At 33.3% G+C, this 21,287-nt stretch overlaps 2 protein-coding genes across 3 annotated transcripts; one reads left to right on the plus strand and one right to left on the minus strand.

The window, feature by feature from the left end:
• The first annotated feature begins 2,419 nt into the window (after positions 1 to 2,419).
• LOC110410486 (axial regulator YABBY 5-like) lies at positions 2,420 to 6,523 on the plus strand. Of its 2 annotated transcripts, none has more exons than XM_021420205.2 (7): positions 2,420 to 2,851; positions 3,923 to 4,042; positions 5,084 to 5,180; positions 5,367 to 5,415; positions 5,521 to 5,596; positions 5,694 to 5,762; positions 6,241 to 6,523. In XM_021420205.2, the coding sequence occupies exons 1-7, from the start codon at positions 2,777 to 2,779 to the stop codon at positions 6,286 to 6,288; spliced, it is 534 nt and encodes a 177-aa protein (XP_021275880.1). In that variant the 5' UTR covers positions 2,420 to 2,776; the 3' UTR covers positions 6,289 to 6,523. The 2 variants fall into 2 exon arrangements, with proteins under 2 accessions (XP_021275880.1, XP_021275879.1); XM_021420204.2 differs by having other exon boundaries at positions 2,427 to 2,851; positions 5,063 to 5,180.
• Positions 6,524 to 10,942: 4,419 nt separating this feature from the next.
• On the minus strand, positions 10,943 to 17,569 carry LOC110410485 (nucleoporin-like protein). Its single transcript, XM_021420203.2, is given in 9 exon segments — positions 10,943 to 11,158; positions 11,161 to 11,575; positions 12,155 to 12,841; positions 14,172 to 14,258; positions 14,357 to 14,668; positions 16,117 to 16,324; positions 16,607 to 16,761; positions 16,908 to 16,969; positions 17,193 to 17,569. Coding segments are annotated over 9 exon segments (2,280 nt in total). The 5' UTR covers positions 17,518 to 17,569; the 3' UTR covers positions 10,943 to 11,129.
• Between the last annotated feature and the right edge of the window lie 3,718 nt (positions 17,570 to 21,287).

Below are 21,287 nucleotides of genomic sequence, written 5' to 3' on the forward strand. Positions count from 1 at the left end.
AACATTACTTGTGCTTGTTCTACTGTTCTTGTCTCCATCTCACAGAGCAGAGATTCCATGACTGCCTTATTGGAGTTTGGAAGTGATGCAAAGAACAATAATACCTTTTTCTCTTTCTCCACCTTCGCATCAACCTTCTTTAACTGATAAATGATCCCGTCAAATTCATTCATATGCTTCATGAGGTATCCATTCTCTTTTATCTTTTTTTTTTTTATAATTAGAGGAAGAAGGATACAAACCCTATTTTTAAGACAAGATGATTATGCACCAACCAACGAGCTAATGCTTGGATGCCTCTTCCATCTTTGAGTAATACAACTTTTGCCTAAGCTACAACTTGTTGGAAAGTAAGTCTTTTCCAACATTACCTACAACCTTGGGGCAGAATCTTCATCAATAACATAGTTAAAACATACTATCTCTGATGCCAAATAGTGTTGACATACCTTTGCTCTACCTCTTCCCAATCAACATCCTTCATGCCGTCCAGTTGTATTTCCTCCTTTCTTAGCAAGAGGTGCATCAAACCTAACTGTGTAAGGAAATTTTTCATCCTTCTATGCCACTGTGCTCAACAATATAAACTCTAATATATATGAAATAATACTCACATTCTTTCTCTCTTCTTTCTACACCATTACCCTTCCAAAGTTGTGTAATTTTCGTTTAATACAAAGGAAGCTACTAAGAAACTATCAGGTAACAAACCAAATTAAGGCATCCCACTCCAATTAATTTATTGAGAAATAAGCCCCTTGAATTTGATCCGATTAAGGAGAGTTTAAAAGAAATTCAAACCCAAGATCCAAATGTGTAATATGACCTGTTTTAGAAACAAATTAGTTCTTGACAATATATAATATATATTTAATATAAGTTATACTGGAAAATGAAATGACTCTAAATACAAACATGAATCGTGGACTTCAATTGTCACACATACTCGACTTTAAATATAGAATTTTAAAGTGTGTAGCAATTAATAAATTAAGATAAATTGAGTTATTACATGTTGACTCAACACAGGAGCCAGAAATTTGCTAATTAGTTAGTATTTAGGTATCATGAAGGTACAGTCATGTTAAACATAGAGAATACTTATATTTTGGCCTAAACTCCCAATAAATTCTTTTTTTTTTTGCTGAACAAAAAAAATTCTTTTTTTCCTTTTGAAATGCCCAATAAATTCTTTATAATATTGATCTTTTGGAAATAATGATTCTACTGTCGTTGCGTACATATAAATATATATCGTTAAATGAAATTGATTGTTTAAAGAAAAAATCATTTTTTATTATGGGTTAAAAACAAGGTCCAAAAAAGAAAATATCAAATGGATTGAAAATAAAGGATCTCGTGGGCTAATAGCAACCTTTCTTCAAATTATGTGCAACAAACAATAAGTTACACAGTGATTCAGATCCAGACGCCATTACTTTTCCTGCCTGAAGTTCGTGGTTCAAACTACAAAGCAATGCAAATATTGCAGAGAGAGAGGCAAGCCAACCATAGACACATGTCCAAATTTGACTTCACGTTGCTTTCTCTTTCACACAACTTAATTCAACCTCATCCAACATGAAATTAATACTACTACATGTTTCACTGCGCAAATAGTCCAAGTACTAGAAGCAAGAAAAGAATCATGCACGATCTCATCTCATCTAATATATCTGTTTATAAAGATCAGATCCGTAAATTTTCTCTTTCTATATATTTACTGCAAAGACAACTTGGCTCATGAGCAGTCATTGCTTCAAAATACGGGGCCTGCTCAAAAAATTAAAAACCTTTGGGATCCAACTGGAATAGGGTCCATGACTCCCCTTGTCGTAGATAAGCAAATGCCCTCCACAGTATCACTCTTTTCGGACCAAAGCAAATATTTAACTTCTGACAGTTACCTGACGTATCATTATTAAATTCCCCTCATTAAATTATCTATGGAACCAGGATTAAGGAAGAAAGATTATATCTACCTTCATTGTGCAACCAAAACATTGGAATAAAGGGAAAAAAAAATTCAATACTAAGTACAGGATTAGTATTACCATTTATTTACAAATACATGTATAAATGTGCATAAGTATATGTATATTTGAAGAAAAGAAGGAATGAGAAAAAATTGTCGCCCCCCTCGTCCGCTGCGGTGTAGCAGGGGTCAGGGTCACACTCATTTCATCATAATAGCAACAAGCATAATCTCGACAGGGTTGGTAATACTGCCAAACTTTCCTCTCTTTTTTTCCTCTTATTTTTTCTTCAAACCCTAACCTCTTTAACTGACCAATAGCAAGTAACTGAACCGCTTTTGATCTCTAACTAAACCCGGTTTCCCATAAGAAACCACCCTTATTTTCCCTTCTAGGTCCCAGCATTTGCTGCCAGCCGTGGGAACTACTAAACCCACTTTTTTTTTTTTTCCCAATACCTGCTGGGCTTCTTCTCTCTCTTTTATATTACCTCTTTGGATCCTATCTCTCTCTCTTTCTTTTTGCCTTTCTCTCTCTCTCTCCGAATAAATTTTTCTATATATGAAGGACATTTAGTTTACTGTTGTGATACATAGCCCGGTTTTAAAGCAACGAGTAGAGGGAATAAAAGCTCTTTTAGTTTTTTGGCCTCCAATTGTTGCTTTCTTCTTGTGATTTTTGCTACTTGTTGCAGGAGGAGCTTGGTTCTCTTTTCTTTCTTTGGTTTTCTTTGTTGCTTTCTTCTCGGGGTTGAGGAGTGGTAGCTCTAAGCTTTGATATTTAATTTTTGCTTGAAAGACATGTCGAGCTGCATCGATGTTGCGCCTGAGCAACTCTGCTATATCCCCTGCAACTTTTGCAACATAGTTCTTGCGGTATCTGATCTGATATATGGCTTCTTTTTAATGGGGGGATCTGCCCTTTCTTTTTCATTCACGGTTCTTATCAACAGGCCACTAACATATTATTTATGCAATATATTGTATATTGTTTCGGTTACGTGTTTGGTTTTTTCTTTCTCCATGTATATCTTACAAGAAAGAACATTTTAGATCCTGATAAAAGCTGTCTTTGCTTCGGTGATCAGAGCTCCCGTGTTCTTTTTACTGAAATCTATTGATTTTCTTTTCTGGGTTTCTTGTTTTTCTTACCAGTCAGGTCTCCATCGTTAGACTTTTCTTTTTCTTCTTTCTTTTGCAGTCAAAGAAAAGTCATAATGCAAAGACCAGAGAAATAGAGAAAGAGAGAGGGAAGGAAGAGCTTAGAGATAATTACTATCTTTTATTATGTTATTTTTGGTAAATAAAAGAGGATTTTCTTAACGTCCAAAGTCCAAACACAAGCATTTTGTTGATAATCTGATGAGGACAACTCCTCAACTCCCTTGGTTTACTATTGTTGTTACATGCCTTTCCCTTGCTAAAAATACTGCCACATCCTGCTTCCTCTGCTCACTCAGCTTCTTTAGCTAATGGGGAAAAGAAAATGAAGATCTCATTAGCTTTGGTCATTTCCCAGAAAACACCCAACTCAAACACATTAAGAAACCCACCATGCACGGATAATTTTAGTATTACCATCTTCTTTCCATCAAAGGAAACCAAAAGAAAAAAAAAAAAACAAACCCATTTCTCTTCTTCTTGTTCTACTTCTCCCCAAGAAGTCACAAAGCTATGCTTCTTCCTTGACCAACATTCTATTCATCACGTTCTTAGCAGTCACCTTCTAGCTGTTTCCTGTTTCTTTTTTTTCCCTTTTTTTCTTAAAGCTGATTCAACTGTGATGTAAAGAGAAAACAGAAGCTAGCTGATCATCAATATCAGAAAAGATAACCCAATTTTTAGAATCTTAGCTGATCTGGGATTTTCTTTCAATTTATGTTACAACTTACAATTAAATTTTACTTTGCAGTAATGTTAATAATATTAGAGAATTGGATTGCGCAGGTGAGCGTTCCATGCAGCAACCTGTTTGATATTGTGACCGTCCGATGCGGGCACTGCACCAATCTATGGTCCGTGAACATGGCAGCTGCATTCCAGTCACTGTCATGGCAAGATGTTCAGGTGATATCCCTGCTCGAATAATTTATACTAATAATATTGTCTATTTTGAGGCTCTTTAAAGCCTTTGAAACCTAGGGTTTCTCGGGGTAGTGAAACATCTTTTTTTTTAAACAGAAATCAAAGCTTTTCAAAGACCTTAGATGGAGAATTTCAAAACATTTTGCTCTATGAAATGGTTGCAGTCACTAGAAACCCTAGCAGCCGCCATGATCAAAACCTATTTAATTGGCTTTCCGTAGACCTGGATTCTGCGACACTGCGTCAGGGGGCCTATAATTATAAACTATAGTATTATCCTGACCATTAAAAGCTTAGGCATGTTCTAAAGAGTTTTCTTTTGTTTTTCGAACACTTTCTGAGCCGCCTTTTTTTATTATTTTTTGTTTTGTATTCTAAGGTCTGCTTTAGGAACCTGATTTGATTGACGTGTGAGTTAGGGTTCTTAGGTTTAATGATTCCTTTTCGAGAACTTTGTCTTCTACTGTGGAAACAAATTAAGAAAAGGAAACAGAAGAGGGGGGTTTTTGAGAAATCTTTTGGTTAAAAACTTATTTAGGGGCCCTTCCTGCTCTTGTTTCAACGAATCGGCTATCTGGGTTGTGTGCACTATCTATCATAAATGAGGCTACAATTCTAACTGATTCAGTCACTTCAATGCTGGTTTTGCACCTTTTTTCTCTCACAAAACATCATTTCAATCTACTCAGCTTTTTCTCTTTCTCTTTCTCTCTCTTTTTTCTATTTTTTTTTTGTTCTCTCCTCTCCTATCATTACCTCTAACGTGTACCTCTTCTATTTCTTGCTTTTCTTTTCTTTTTATTTTTTTTCCTTGCCTCAACTATCTAGTTATACAAAAATACTAAAGACGAAAGCATAAAATAAAAGGACCCAAGAAGGAAAACAAGACTATCTCTTTCTTGATTGATGGAGAATTTCCCTAATAATTGATTGCAATATTCAAACTTGTCTTATGATGTGAATCTGATATATATTTTCTTTACAATTTTTGAATTTTAATAGGCACCCAATTATGCAACACAGGATTACAGGACTGAGTTGGGTTCCTCTTCCAAATGCAACAAGTTGTCAATGCGTGCTCCTGCTAACAATGTCACTGAGGAAAGGGTAGTGAATCGACGTAAGTTAATCACATCTTTCTTAGATAATGAGCATTTATACATTATTCCTTCCTCTTCACTTTCTCTTTTCTTTTCCCTGTATTTGTGTGCGTGTACGCTCCTGTATATTTATTACAGTTCTTTCGAAATTAATTTTAAGTTCATACATAAATTCATTATTAAATTATCATTATTCTCATTTTCAGCTCCCGAGAAGAGGCAGCGAGTACCTTCTGCATACAATCAGTTCATAAAGTAAGAAAAGAGTAATGAATTTCTTTAACATCTGGACATCATTGCTATGATTGCAGCTTTACCATTTTATTACCAATTATACTAAAAATTGTGAAATTAATGCAGAGAGGAGATTCAAAGGATCAAGGCCAACAACCCTGATATCAGCCACAGGGAAGCATTCAGCACTGCTGCTAAGAATGTAAGTTCACCAAGTCTGCAAACAATTGATCAGAAGGCAGACTTTTAAGATTTCATATCAAATCTTCTGGTTATTGACCACCTCTTTTTGTTCCTAGTGGGCGCACTTCCCTCATATCCACTTTGGGCTGATGCTGGAAACCAACAATCAAAATAAGCTGGATGATGTAAGTATATACACAGTATAGTTTCTCTTCACAAACAAGGAAAGTTTGAAACAAAATCTGGCTTTCGGTTTTCTTGCTTAAGGTAGAGATGACCTCTTTTGTAAAACAGCTGCTATGCACATTACACTACACACCTTCTCTATCTGTATAAATATGAAAATGATCCTTCAACACCTTCCTAATGGGAATTTGAGAAAGATTAGCATATAATCAGAAAAGAATTATAATCAAGCATAAAATGTCAAGTTGTTTTGTTTGGGCCTTAATAACTGTCAAGCTTCTCTCTTTTAGCCAATTGAAGAACCCTATTCTTATTTTGTTTTAATGAAGGCATACCGAATAATTAAATTCAACAGTCAATAAACGGGAATGATTTGAGATTAGCAATGGAGGACTCTGATTAACTTACTTACTTACAATTCTTTTTAGTCCCTGCTTAATTAAATTCATTTATTGAATTGAACTCCATTTTGTATAGGCCTCTGAGAAACATCTCATGTCAAGGACTGCGCTGCTGAACAAGTGATTGTGTTTAAGGTTGAAGCCCTTCTGGAGTGAAGGCTATGGTTGAAGTAAAGAAAGTATTGATCCCATGTGTTTTTAAGGACATGAATTTTTATCCTTAGTTTTATTTTGTCTTCTGTTGTTTAAAATATGTTATTCACTTGAACTGAGCTACTTGCTTTGTTGTCTTCATCTCATGATCCACCTTTTAAGTGAACATATTTATATATATAATCACTAAAAATAAATTCCACTTTGCTGTTTATTAATTAGCCTGCAGTGGCACTCATTTATCTTCTTCCTGAAATCAGAGAACTAGTAATCAGAGTACTTGAAATCTTGCATGGTTAACTTTATTCAATAATGTTCTCCATGCATGAGTGTTTTACATCCATGTATGTGCCAATTCTATATATATATATATATATATACTCTTTTCTGATCAAGTTGAATACGATTAAAATAATATGTTAATCATAAGATACTCCTTACAATATAACATACTTGCATTTGGCTCAGTTATCATATAGTTAGTAAATTACTTTGCAATGTCTAACTTCTTAGTTGTGTTTACTACGATTAAAAGTTTTATTTGATGTATTGTCAGGGTATTGTATTTGTACACTATCATTTAACCATAGTGTCCTTTTATAAATACGTAAAGATAGATATTCAAAAATATTTCAAAATAAATATTTTTAAAATTATGAATATTTATTTTTGAGGGTTCTTATAACTTTTAAATTTATTTATTAACATTTGGTTCACTAATGGTATATAAAACTTATGTACTGGAAGTGAATCCTAAGATTAATGCTCCATACAAAAAATAATTGTACATCCTAAGATTAGTTCTCTGTGAGGAAAATAACTGTGAAAGTTTAATCGACCTCTGTTATATATGACTAAAAATAATATTAAAATAAATTAAAGCTATGTGTTTGTTGTTTTTACCTCTTGCTTTTTTCTTTCTCAAAATTATTAAAAAATTAAATAAAAATAATAAAACAAAGTGATATAACTCCCTAGTTGTGCTTATTGAAATTAATGCACTGTAGGGAAAAGAAATGTGAAAAATGTTTAATTAACCGCTGCTATGATTTAAAATAAAATACAAGATTCTATTTGATTTTTTATTTTTTTCTCTTATTTTTTATTACTATTTATTACTTATTTTCTCATAAATTACTTTGATATATATATTATATTTGGTCAAAATGAATAATTAATATGCATTGCTTCATATAAAAGTTGAAATCACATAATTTGTTTTTTTTTTTTATTTGACGAAGTGAGATGCAAAACATGCTCTTTGAGTAGAGATCATATGCCAACCACTAAGTCAAATGTTGGAGTGTTATAATTTATTGTTCATAAACATAAATTTTTTATATTTAATTATTTAAAAAATTGCTTGAGATTTTGCTATAATGAGTGTCCTAAAGACACTCTTTTTAAGATTACTATTTTAAGTAATGTCTTCTTTTAGTTCACCTAAAACAATAAAATGAACTATTAACTATTATATTTAATACAATAATATTAGTATTAATAATATATTAACTAATTTTAAAGAGTGTTTAAAAGCATTAGAAAACAAAATCCATTAGAATTATCATTTTTTTTCCAGCGAATGTGAAAAGAAAAATTAAAAGAGGGGGCTGAGGATGTCACGCTTTTCAACGTAAAATGTGCTTAGCTAGCTAGATTTGCATGCTATGACAGTAGCCATAGGCCATAGGCCATCACAAAGTATAGACAAATTGGACAATGGAGCAGTAATCTGTCACTGTTTCACGATCTTTAGTACCCCAGTGGGAAGCACATATTGGGAAAATTTATAATAACTAGTGTATGACAATTTCATTTATTTCTATAAATTTTTCTTAAACACTGTAGAAACTAAAGTAATCTAGCTGTTTTGTTTGGCAAAACCATCATATTTTTTTATAAGTCATGCACTGTATTTTCATAACCAATTCCTTGAGCTAATTCTTATTATAAATAAAGTAAATACTGATCTTCTTGTAACACAACTAATTTGTTTCCTTCCAATTAACAAATCTTCTTAGAAAACTTCGGGATTTGCAAGCAAAGCATTTCTTAAGAAAGCCTAGCAAAGAATTAGAAAATTAATTGTGATTCCAGTGAAACAAGCTCCTCCCGGTAAAAAGTTGAAGGGATTGCAAGAGGAAAGGTAAGTTGCATGAAGAATTACCGGCAAGTACTTGCTACTTCCTTGAAGCTGTCACATAGAAACTTACATGATTTTATAGAAACCAGGCCAGTTCCGTTTTTGCTTTGAATTATTGAAAGAGTGAATGGGGAAAAGCTACTCTTCCTTTGTTTTTATTTATTTATTTTTCTTTTAAAAGTAAATATCTAAGAAAAGTCTTTGTCTGTCCAAGCATAGAGTACAACTCACAAGCCATAAACCCTGTGAAAAGTAGAATTTGGACCACCATTTAGCTCCATGGCATTTCATCTCAACATCCAAAGAATCTCCAATAAAAAGCACTAAAGGTATAGACCAAACGCTTTTGCAAACATATTGCTCTTGCTCCAGCGTCTCTGATTTTTGCATTCAAACTGTTGACTGAATTTTTACGTGTAATGATATATGCTCAACCTACTTTCGTATCAGAATCATTAAATTTCCTTTTTTCGTGAACAATATCATTATCGTTATGAAATGGAGGGGGCAGAGACAGCAATTAGGGCATCTCTCTCTCTCTCTCTTTGGTATATGTAATATCAGAGCAGCTGGTGAAGTGGAAATGTGGTCTCCACTGCTCTATTCTCAAGAGAAAATTAAACTTTCAATCAGCAGCTATAAACACACCCACCTTTTCTCTTTGATTGCGTAAGAAACCTTAACGAATCCAATTTGTTGATTAGTAAAAGGTAAAAAAAAAAATGTAGACATAACATGAGTATACACCAGAAATGGTAGGCTTATGAATGTTTTTCTTATACATCCATGAGTATACGCCAGGGTAAATCCATGAATAGCTGGATTCATGACAAAAGTAATCCTCCTTAGCGTCTTATTCTTATCAATCCTCTCCATCATTATTGAGGGCAAGGATTTGTCCTGATTAGCTCACCAAAAACCTTTACTGTTCAAATGGTACTTGCAGACTCGTGAATCATATATGTGTGTGTAAAAGAAAAGGGAAAAATGTACAGGTTTTGAAAGCATTGACCATGATTAAAATGTCTATTCAAAACCATAATACTTGTCAATAAATATGACATTTACAAGCTAACTTGAATCCTGTTGACCAATATTTATATATATATGTATGTATGTATATTTCATGTTAACTAGATGAGATTTGTGCTGAGCAAAAAGAAAAAAAAAAGTAGATAAGATTTGAATGGAAAGAACTAACAAGCACCGAGTAGAGATAGAGAACTAAACTAAGAAGAGGAGGCTTGTTTAAAATAATCAAAGAAATCAAACTACATATATATATATATATGTATATGTATGCATATATGTAACAATACTTAAAGAAGCGTGGAAGGGATAATCAATGGTTTATTTTTCCTCCATTCTCACTTCCATCAGTGTTACTTGGAGTGGGCAATTGGTTTCTTGTACGAGTAAAGGGATAGAAAAGAAGAAGAAAAAGGAGTAGAATATATATTATTTCAGAAGAGAAGAAACTAGTATTGAATTAATATGAAATTTGACTAGCTAGAGAGAAGAAGTGCATGTAAATTGTAAAATGTAACTAAGGGTAATAATGATTGAATGTCCTAGGGATCAGCAATTGGATCGTAGTAAGATCACAAGCTGGCAAATGGATTTTCTTGCTTCTTACACTACTTATTTATCCAAGAAAAAAAGAGAGAGAGAAAGAAACAACAGTAGTCCGTAACAGCATACGGGGCAGTGGTTGGTGGTGGTGGTGGTGGTGCTAGTGGGGAGTAAAAAACTAGAAAAGGGAAAGAGTTGCAGCAGTTCTGACATAAGAATCTGAAATGTCAAATTCATGTCTGGTAAACGCATTCATTTTCATTTCATTGTCATTTCACTTCTCAAGCCTGACCTGCTCTATCATCCCCACAGGCACAGGCACACACTCCCCGCGCCCAACTCGCTCTCTTTGGAGTTTGGAGTTTTGAGGGGCTCTCTCTCTCCTCTCTCTCTCTCTCTCTCAAGACGAATGTTGGTGTTCCTACACCTCTTTTAAAAAAAATAAAAAATAAAAAATTGACTGTGGGCCACCTGCTTTCTCTTGCAAATTTGCATCATCTTCGAAGGTGGGGTCCAACAGGGATAAGTTCTTTGTTGCGAAAGTAGGAGCAGCACCCCAACAACATGTGATTCCTGTTCGGTAATTTTTTTGCTTTTGGGTTTTCGGACATAAATTCTGCGATGTGTGAACAGGAAATGTGCCACGTCCAGCTCCAATCATCCAGGCTGATCTTCCTTTCTTATCCAGAAGAGCAGACAGGAAGATCCCAAAGCCAAAAATGGGAACAAAGTAAACTTGTAGCCCTCCATCCAAAAAGAGAACCGCATTTTCACAAAGAACCAATAACAAATTTTGTTGCCAAGCAACATGGTTCTCTAATTTTGCTGGTCCCGGATAATTCCACTTACTACTTTCAGTTTATCCTAAAACGGAGGATTACAACCTGATGATTTGTGGGAACCCTTAACCTCATGAAAAACTAATAACACTTTGCTGTAACCAAGAAAAAATGAGTGCTAAATGCTACAAATGAATCCAGGTTTCAGTTTAGGGCAATTCTTTCTCCTATATTAAGGCAATGATACAACTAATTGAGATTCCCACTGATGAAATCTTGACTCTTTAACTAATGCAAAACAAAAGAAAAATAAACATGTCATTTCTGTGTCAGGAGCATATGGTATGTGATCCTATTGAACCAAAAGATATTCTTGATGAGCTATCAGATCTGAAGTTGAACTCAATATCTGAAGCATCAACATGGTTAGGGCCACTGCTTGTCGAAGGGAAAGAAAAAACAAGGGCAGGAGTAGATCTGCTTGAGCCAAAACTATATGAAGGTACTGTATGTCCCTCTTTCGGCTGATGCAGACTGCTTCCTGATAGCGATGGCATGATGGATGGTGTTGGAGGTTCAGAACACACGCCAGAAGATGTAGAAACAGGGAAAGTGAACCCGGAGCTGTTATCTGAAGTGAACATACACCTTTGCCCAGGCTTGCTGACAGAAATAGAAGCCAAAACTGGTTTATTTCCAAAAGAGTTGGATAAAGGCTTTTGCAGACCCTCAGACACAGCAGCATCAGTAACCTTCAAGAGATCCTGTCCACTAAATTGATTAGTTTGGCATTCTTTTAAGTACATTAATGAATTTATGGGAAAAAACAGAATACGTGACAGATGGAACTAAAATTTAAGTAATGGATAAACCTAGGAAAATTGACAGATGAGACAGGAAGTAGGGATTAACATTGCTCCTGCATCATGATCACAAGATCAATGACCCCAATCAATTTAAAGTTAATTCCTTAGCATGAGAAAAAAAAATAGACAGCAAAAATTAATGTTTCTTTCAATTTCCAAGTTGGGATAACAGAACAAAAGAGATTGGGTATTGATATATTTACCATAGTGCACTTGGCGATAAAAAATTTATTATCTTCTTTATAATATCTCTGAAAAATTAGGGGGAAATAGGCTAAATTTCGTTTTAAAAGATCCTGAGAGCCTGTAATTTAAATTTTAAGACATATTCTAGCAACATTGCACCTAATACTTACTTGGAAAGTACTTAGCAAAATGATCAGCATTAAGGCATGAGAATGATACACAAATAGAGAATGCAGACCTAATGAGAGCATGCATGCTCACAGAACAATAATACAAGGATGAATGAAATACCTTGTGTGTAGTCTTCATTTGAGAATCCTGAGTTTTCACAAAATCTAGTGAAGACCCTGCAATATTGCCAAACATTGTAACAGTGCTACCAACTTTTAAATCTGAAGCAGAAGTGGTTTTGTTCACATTCTTAGCCTCAATGGTACTCTCTGGAGAAGCCACAGAAAATGAGTTCCCCCTGTCCTCATTCCACTGAGCATGACTTCTATTGATGATTTGATCCTTGCTTTTAGAAGAATCAAGTCCTAAATATGGCAAACTGTTCTGCCCCTTTGAAATGGCAGCATTAGCATCTGAAGACTGAGATCTATTCCACGAAGTGGCTATCTTTAACTCATCAGACTTTTCCCTAGGAGTGGCTAGATTTCGTTCAAGGTGCTCCAATATTGTCCTAGCCATCTGCCTGGAATGCGGATGAACAGGTGGGATACCCATTTCAGAGCTTCCAGACTTGCTATCTACGGACTGAAAAACTGAAGAGCTACTGGTGCCTCCTGGTTCCAAAGTCTTTTTGATAGAAGGAAATAGACCTTTGGTGGAAACATTAGAATTTTCCACCGTGGAAGGACCATTTAACAATGAATGAGAATAAACAGATCCTCTGGATGGAGTTTCCATGCCCTTATTTTGATTCCTGCGAATGGGTCCCACAGATCTATGGCCATCTTCCACTATGTTGCTTCTCAACTTCAATTATGTGTTCAAACAACAAGCAAAGAAGTCAAGTCAAATAGATGTACAGATCATAAGAGTTCAATTTATCAAAAAGCAAGTTGCAAATAGGCAATAGCTAAACCATGATAAATATTTTCTTATTCAGCTTTTGGTATAAGTCAAAACAAAACACAGATTATAGACTGTCCAACCTAAATGCACATCTTTTTCCCTAAATGTTCACAGAATAAAATTTAGGTAACAGATTATGACATAACACTTTAATTATAAAATATGACATAAACACAACATCAGAAAACATAATACGCGCTTATCCTAGCATCAGAAGTAACCAGGAACTCATATTGATGAAGCATGATAAATACAAAAATAGAGAGCATATAATTCAAGCTTGAACTACTAGTATTACCATTCTAATAAAAGGTCAAGGTTCAAGGTTCATTTTCCCCCCTCTCATCTCTCCTAACCTTATCCAAATGTAGCCAAAATAAATTTCTTTTAAAGAGAAAGGAAGTTGATTCCAAAATCTTAAACAAGTCCCAACTCACCTGTGAGTAGTTTCATTTATGATGCAGCTTTACTTAAGTATCACATTAAAAGAGAAGCTCCACCCAGCCTTACGGCTTACTAACAGTAAGCTACTTCTTTTTCATTGGTGCAAAAGAGAAAAGCTATACGTTCAAATTTAGTTTAAGCACCCAAAGAGAGCTTACTGTAATAGAAAAGGGCCATTTCCCAAATAAAATCGCAATCCTAGTTTATGCATTTCTACATGAGCTAACATCTAAGTTATACAAATATTGTTCTCCTCCTGAATCCTTGTTCAGAAAACTACTAAATGTAAGGTTAAGCTCTACCATAAAACTTCTTTCAGCAGGCACCATACGAGCCATATGAAGAACAAGAAATTTTCGCTTTATAACGAGAAAAGAGACAACAAAGAGCCTGCAAGTAAAATTTTCAGCACAACATTTCAATGTAAGATGTACTGAAGCCCAAGCCATAAATTCTTCATCCTTCCATAGAAACTACCATATGTCATCTGATTGTCCTCAACCATCTCCTTCCATTTGGCCTTCTAAGCTAATCAAGATATCAGTCTTAGAAGCACTGAGAGTACATCACTCAATATGTAACAGCCTTAATTAAGTATTACACACCTAAAATTACCAATCAATGGTCAATGTCACTATTGCAAATTGCAAATGGTATAACCTTAAAACGTGACAGGCATACCGAGAAATAGAAAAACATGTATGTCTGTGTGCATGCACGCATGCATATATATGAACTTAACACAATATCGGAAGTATAATCAGGATTATAAATAGTCAAAACTTACCTGCCCATATACAGGAGATCGTGATTGCAGCAAGGGAGAGAATGAACTTTTCAGGAAACCATTACCCTCGTCTTGTACATGAGCCAACTGATTACATGCAAGGAAAGAACACAAAAAAACATCGCTCATGCAATGCATCAAATGTAATCATAATGGAATGAATACAACATTTTAAAATTCCACACCTTGGATTTAGATTTTGAATAGATAGTTCTGGAGTAAGGGGTTCTTGGAAAATTATGAAGCCCAAATCTGCCTCTTTGAATTTGAGGAGTTAGATAACCACGCTGATCCTGTACCATGGAACCTGGCCAACATACGGATGGCTTTGGAGAAGGCAATGAAACAAGCGGTTCTGATGCAAACTCATCACCAAGCATTGATGGTCTTTCATCATTTGATATAATACTTTTAGAACCTAGGTTTAACTCTGATGTCCGGCTCCCCATGTATGCTTTTGCAATTTCAATTGGTGAAGGTCCAATTTCATCTCGGAGCTACAAGGTTTCATAGAATTTAAAAATTGAAAAAAAAAAAAAGGGAAAAGATATGAGGGTACAAGCACATCAAATTTAATGTACCTAACAATACATGATATATGTTGGGCATGCAAAAAGATGCAACTCAGAGCATGCTCCCACGTGTGTATTTTAGAGAGAGAGAGAGAGAGGGATGACACAAGAAAGATAATATATTAATAAACGACTATCCATGGGAGGAAAGAGACTTCTCTTTTATGTTGGCAGCTCTCAAAAGGCTCATCCAAACCAACCTTTCCCATCCAAACCAGCGCAATAGCTGTAGTAACTCATCTTAGTTTTACCGTCAAGAGCCCAACCCTTATTTATATCTCCTTTCAATATGTCAAAAGCTTCCCAAAAAACATCAGATAAACTTTTTTATCCATCACAAATATCTTTGATCAAATTATTAACTTGACAAGTATTTCATAACTACTTCTAACTATAGCATACACTCCAATGCATCTTTTACTCTTTCGGGGACTAGGATTATTAGATCTCAATATCTAAGCATCTAAACTCTTAAAGTTCATGAACAAAATTATGAGACTTTTACAGCTGTTATTCTCTCTTTTGAGTTTATGTTAAGCAATTCCCAGCTCCAAGTGTGACGACTTTTGAACCTTGTGTGAAGACTTTTGAGCTTGTGTGAAGGCTAGATCTTTTATCTTCTTTCTTTTCCAGCATTGTTTCAGATTAACAACCAGCCCTTAAAATCCTATTAAAACCCTAGAATAGCCACCTATCAAACACTAGCTGAATCCACACCAAAGCAACAATCAAAATTCAACTCTAACCACTGTAAGGGTACTGTTCACAACCAAAATCAGCAGGTATGTTTATTGCCATTTTGTTTGATTGTGCTCTCAAAATTGAGTCTTTTCCTTCTAAACCAACCAGAAGACTATCATTATATTCTCCTATCCAGTTAAAGTATAAAATTACAAGTTCTTGCCCACCATACAAACAAATTATCTTAATTTCATGTAACCCCCTTTCCTCTCCTAAATAAATTTTAAAGATTAGGTTGCATTACCTAAATTGATAAATAATATGATCATATGAGTTCAAATTATTGATTTATAAAAAAAAAAAAATCTAATGGTTTCTACAAGTGAACTATAGTGCACTCATGACAACAAATGGGAAAAACAAGAAGTTTTAGCTGTTATGATTCTCAGTCATATCTTGTTGGGTTTATATTGACTATTAGCATCAACATAATTTATGATAGAATAATTTTTTACTGACACGTGGCTTTAAGAGTGCAGTTATAATTATCTATGTATGGATACTTTTTGCATATTTTGGAACATAGCTCATGACACATCCACAACTAACACAAGGGAAATCATTCAACCTCAGTATTTCATGCGCATACCATTAATCCAAAATGCAAGTTCATTATAATGATTTTCACTCACAGTGGGCTTGGGAATTGGGGTTGCCAACCCCAATACAGTGTTATTTAAATCATCCTGCTTTTCTTCACTTGACCTTCTCAGGTTTTGAGCAACTATAGCTCCCTTGTCACCTCCAGCAGACAGGATTAAATCCTTACTTTCTTGATCAACTTGAGGATCATCAACAGCTCTTGAATTTATAATCTCTATCAGACGATTGATTTCATCCCTGGATATAGATTATAAATGTTAAATCACATATTTGATAATTAACTGTTTGCACTGACTAAATGATCACCCCAAAAGATACAGAGACACACAGATGTGATTATGTGCACAGACAGGTATGAAAGAACAGATCATTAATTAATAACATCAAAACCAAGATAATTCATAACGGCTGGTGTACAACTATAATTGATGTTCTTGACAAAATTTAATCTTGGCGGAAACAGACAAGTCATTACAATTTACAAGAAAAAGAGAAAATGTATAATTATAAACAAGCCACCTAGAAAATGTTTTCCCCTTCATTAGCTTCTCAATTTCTGAAAGCCCATCATCAGTAACGTTGCCCTTATCGCGTTTTCTATGTTCAGCAAAGTCAGAACCAGCCTTTGATCCATCAGTGGTTCCCGTAGTACCAGTTGTTTTGGACACTCCAAACTGGAAAAAAAATGCAAATATATTCACTCATCCTAAGCCATCAAGAAAAGCTCAAACTAACAATTTTTCGGTTAATCTACAACATGATTTAAGCAGATTTAAAGTGATAACATGAATACAAGCATTTCGTGAACAAAAGTCCTTACAATTGAAGAACAAGTTCGATCTTCGCCGTTACCACGTTCTTCTATATCTCCATCCAAGTTAACTGTTTCCAACAGAAAAAAAAAATTCTTCAACAACTAATCAACAGTAGTTAAACATTTACTAATTAACAACGCAGCAGATAAAAAAAAAGAAGAAATCATTTAAAACGCTCCAGTTTTTTTCACCTACAAAGTTACTCAATTTCAATCCCCGAAAACCTAATAAATCACGGAGAAGAGAAACGTTTTAACAAAGAGGCTTTCTTTCAAAAAATTTAAACTAACCGTGAGTTTGAGGTTCTGGTGGCGGGAGGGAATCATTGGTGAGTGGTTTGGAGAAGAGAGAGGGGAAGATTCTAGTGGCGCCGCTGGTTATGAGACGGCAAGCGGGATCGACGAGTTTGGAGAGCAAGCGGCTCCGGAGGAACTGGCTTTGCTGCGGGCGGGCGTAGGGTGTTGCCGGTAGTCTACGAGGCAGTTGTCTCCTTAGTTTACCGCCGCCGCGCTCTGTCGTTCCTGGGTCTTGCATTGTGAAAGACGGCGTCGTTTCTGTGGTTCTTGCCATTTGAGTCTCTCCTCTGTTTCTCTCTCCCCGTCTCAGCACGCTCATTCACGCCCCAACTCACCGTGCCTACTGCGAAGCGCGCTTTTTTGACATTTTTTTATTCTTTTTGTCCTTTTTAGCCACTTTTAGTTTTTTCTCGTTAATTTGGGCCCATTAACCAATGGGTATCTGCCACATGCAGTAATTTTTTTGATAAAACAGAAGGAAAACTTCAAAAACAAAAAGAATTAAATTTTTAATTACTATGAAATTGCATTAAAATATAAAAATTCATCTAATCTAATTTATTAATTATCAAGGTAAAGTGTTTCTTTTTTTATTTTTTATTTCAATAAAGGTGCTTTTTTTTTTGGTCATCACTTTCTCTTTACGAAGGGAATGAATTTTGTAAGTAGTATAAAATAGGTTTTATAATGGGCCATATAAGTAAGAAGGGTTAACAAAAATATCGTACTTTCTTGTTCACATGTTTATTTCTATAAATATATTAATACAAGGCTTTTTGAGCACAAATTAGGTAAATTTTTCAAGGTTAAGATAGTAAGATTCTTTTAAAAAAATTATCAAATAAAAATTAAATTTGAAAACCTAAATCAATAAATTAAAAGATTTTCTTAGATATATTAAGTATAAAAAATTTGAAATAATTTGAATATATTCTGATTTTTTTGTCGAGATAAGTATTTTTACTAAGAATTTTGAAACAAATTTGTACCATTCAACTCATCAAGTTCTATCTATCTATAGTTTGGATTTTCAATATTTTTAATTTTTATTTAATCAATTTTAAAGGAAAACATCACCAACTTGACTTAAAAAAAATCTTATCTAAATGAAGAAGATGCAAGTGCTTCAGTTGAATCCTTGCAGCAATTGGGGAGAATTAATTGATTTAATGCCACAATATCTACAGAAACCCATAGTTTTTCTTCTTTGTTGAAACAGGCACCACAGCACCCATCTATTGGCTTTAGAATTAGAGGAGGAAGGAAAATTTAGCAAGGTAAAGTAGTGAACATGCCCACCGTTGAACATACTGATTAATTGGCCCAAATAAGTTTATTAAAAAACGCAATGATATTGATAGTGTTAGTATTGCCTGCAAGCCAATCAAACATTGGTTGTACAAAGATACTTATTATATTTAAGCTTTTGCTAACATGTGGATACTTGTTACAATAATAAATTTACTAAACATGATTAATCATGAGAATTTCATTCTGTTTATCACTCTAGGAATTATAGAACAATTTCTCATATTACAATTATGTTAATGATCTTTAGATTTGAGAGCATGTGATTAGTTAGAGAGTGTTATATTTTGATGTTGTCTAAAATGGTCCTAACCAAGGATACTCAAAACGGGATAGATATACATGAAACATTTGAGGGTAAATCAATGATCAATAAAGGATTCATCACCTTTAAGTGAATAATAAGGGGAATGTTCCACTGTAACTTGATAAGTAATAACTTAGACTTAATTACAAGAAGACTTAATTGAATGCTTCAATTGTTCCTAAGGTAATTATGCAATTAAGCATAATGATTATGCATTCCATAAAATTTAAGATTAATTAATTGTATATAAATATGAGGCTTATGTTGCAATTAAGATGACGTTTGGTATTTTATAATACAATATGATTATAGTTAATGTGATTACAGAAAAATAACATTACAGTGTTTAGTATACAAGAAAAATAATAATTAAAATGTGGTGAAGATAGTATTACAGTGTTTGGTTTACAAGTACTTTGTTGAAAATACAATGTTAATTTTTAAAATTACTCCTATTTATTAAATTGTAAGTATAATATACTTATATTTTTTATTGTTAATTTTTATATAATATCATCTCTTAAATATATTTTTAATATCATATATTTTATTTTTATTTCTTATTATAATCTTATATATTTTATTTTTTATTTTTTAATATAATTTTTTATATTATATATTTTATTTTATTTTTTTTGCTTATCATTTAAATTTTTTTATTTTTAATTCTTATATTATATATTTTTATTTTAATTATAATATTACAAAATATTTTTAATAAAGTAATAAAGTTAAAGGGTAAAAACATCTTTAATAACATTACAAAGTGTAATGTAATATGATTGTATTAGTTTTGGACTACAATTACATTATATCCATTGGCTGTAATGTGATTACATTACAATCTTATATTGTAGTAGTCTATTACAAAATAAATATTGTAATATAATTTAATTGAACACATTACAGAGAATGTGCTCCCACCTTTCTGTTACTAAATGCTACCTAAGGGTTATGACCAGCACTTGTGAGGGAAATATTGAAAAAAGTTCCAAACCTTGATAATTGGCCTAACTATCCCTGTAAACTTGTCGTCGATATCACTCTCAACCATTCGATCATTGTTTTCTTCTCAATCTTGAGTACAACTCATGCTATTTTATCCACATATCAAGGTTTGAACAATGGTTATTTAAAATCCTATATAGAGAGAAGAAACCGTATGGATCACACTTTGCCCGAAACCATAGTGTTATTATCTTCGATTGGTGTATCTTGATTGTATTTGGGTTTCATTTGGTTAAAAGAAAGTATTGATTACCTCTTTCCTAACTAGAACTAGGCTCCACAAGCATAAGTAACCCCATTCGCCGTTGGATTTATTCATAATTGTCTTTCCTGTAGATCACATTGGATATTGGACATTTGGACAACTTGTGATTTGGTACAATTTAGGTTGGTGTAAGAGGATTAAATGATGTTGTAACTTTGTGATTTCAACTCCAAGGTTTTAAGGTATTATGACCTTTATCATTTAATTAGGGTGAATTTATGATAAATATCTCAAGATTGATTCTACCTAAGAGGAAAGTTTTAAATTTTCATTGCATTGTGTAAAATGATTGCATGACTTTTACCTACTTTGGTGTCAAAGCCTCTTTTGTTTTTTTTAACACAATTTTGACGTTTAATTGTTATTAATATCAATGGAGGTTGACTATATGTTGATTAGGAGCAAAAGATTTTGAAAAAGAATTTTCAAAATTGTTTAAAAAACTATTTTCAAATATAGACAACTTTTTTTCCTTTGAAGTTTTAATTGTTTCCTTATTTTATTGAACACCAAATTAAAGGAGTGATACATAATTGTGTTGGTAAAATATCAACGAAGATTAGGATTAAATTTGGTTGATTATGGTTGTTCTTTGATATTCCAAATTTTTAAGAACACTTGTTGAAAATTATTTTGGTAGAATTTTGGAATTTTTTAACAACAAATTAAAATATGAAATTATTTCATAATTAATAGCTTTGAAGACCACGGAATTGTTGGGAAAAACCATGAAAATAATTAAAAAAACGTAATGAGAATTTAAAATTTTCCCATCAAGCAAGATCATCTTAATTTGTTTAATATAGATTTAATCTTTGCTATTTGGTAAAAGTTTGTTTTGTCTAAGGCTAGCAATGGGTGCCCTATTACAGGGTAGCCGCGGATACTTGACCCGATTATATAGGATTAAGGTACTTTACAAGCTAGTTTGGGACGAGTTTAGGTAGTGATTTTAGTACTCGTATCGAGTTTAAATAAGATTTGGATACCAACCCTTAGATACCCGTTATCCGAACTCAATTACTATTTATAAATATTTTATTATTATGTCAATAATTAAATTTAAAATATACACTTTTTACCAACTTTATAAGCAATTATTTTTGTTAAAAACTAACAAATATATAAAAAGTATGGTTACTCTAATTATTAATGTGATGATATTAATATATTTAAATTAAAAAATATTAAATTATTAATT

Source organism: Theobroma umbraticum, unplaced genomic scaffold (genome assembly GCF_002168275.2).
Source record: "Theobroma umbraticum cultivar Fairchild unplaced genomic scaffold, ASM216827v3 scaffold_56.0, whole genome shotgun sequence".
NCBI lineage: Eukaryota > Viridiplantae > Streptophyta > Magnoliopsida > Malvales > Malvaceae > Theobroma > Theobroma umbraticum.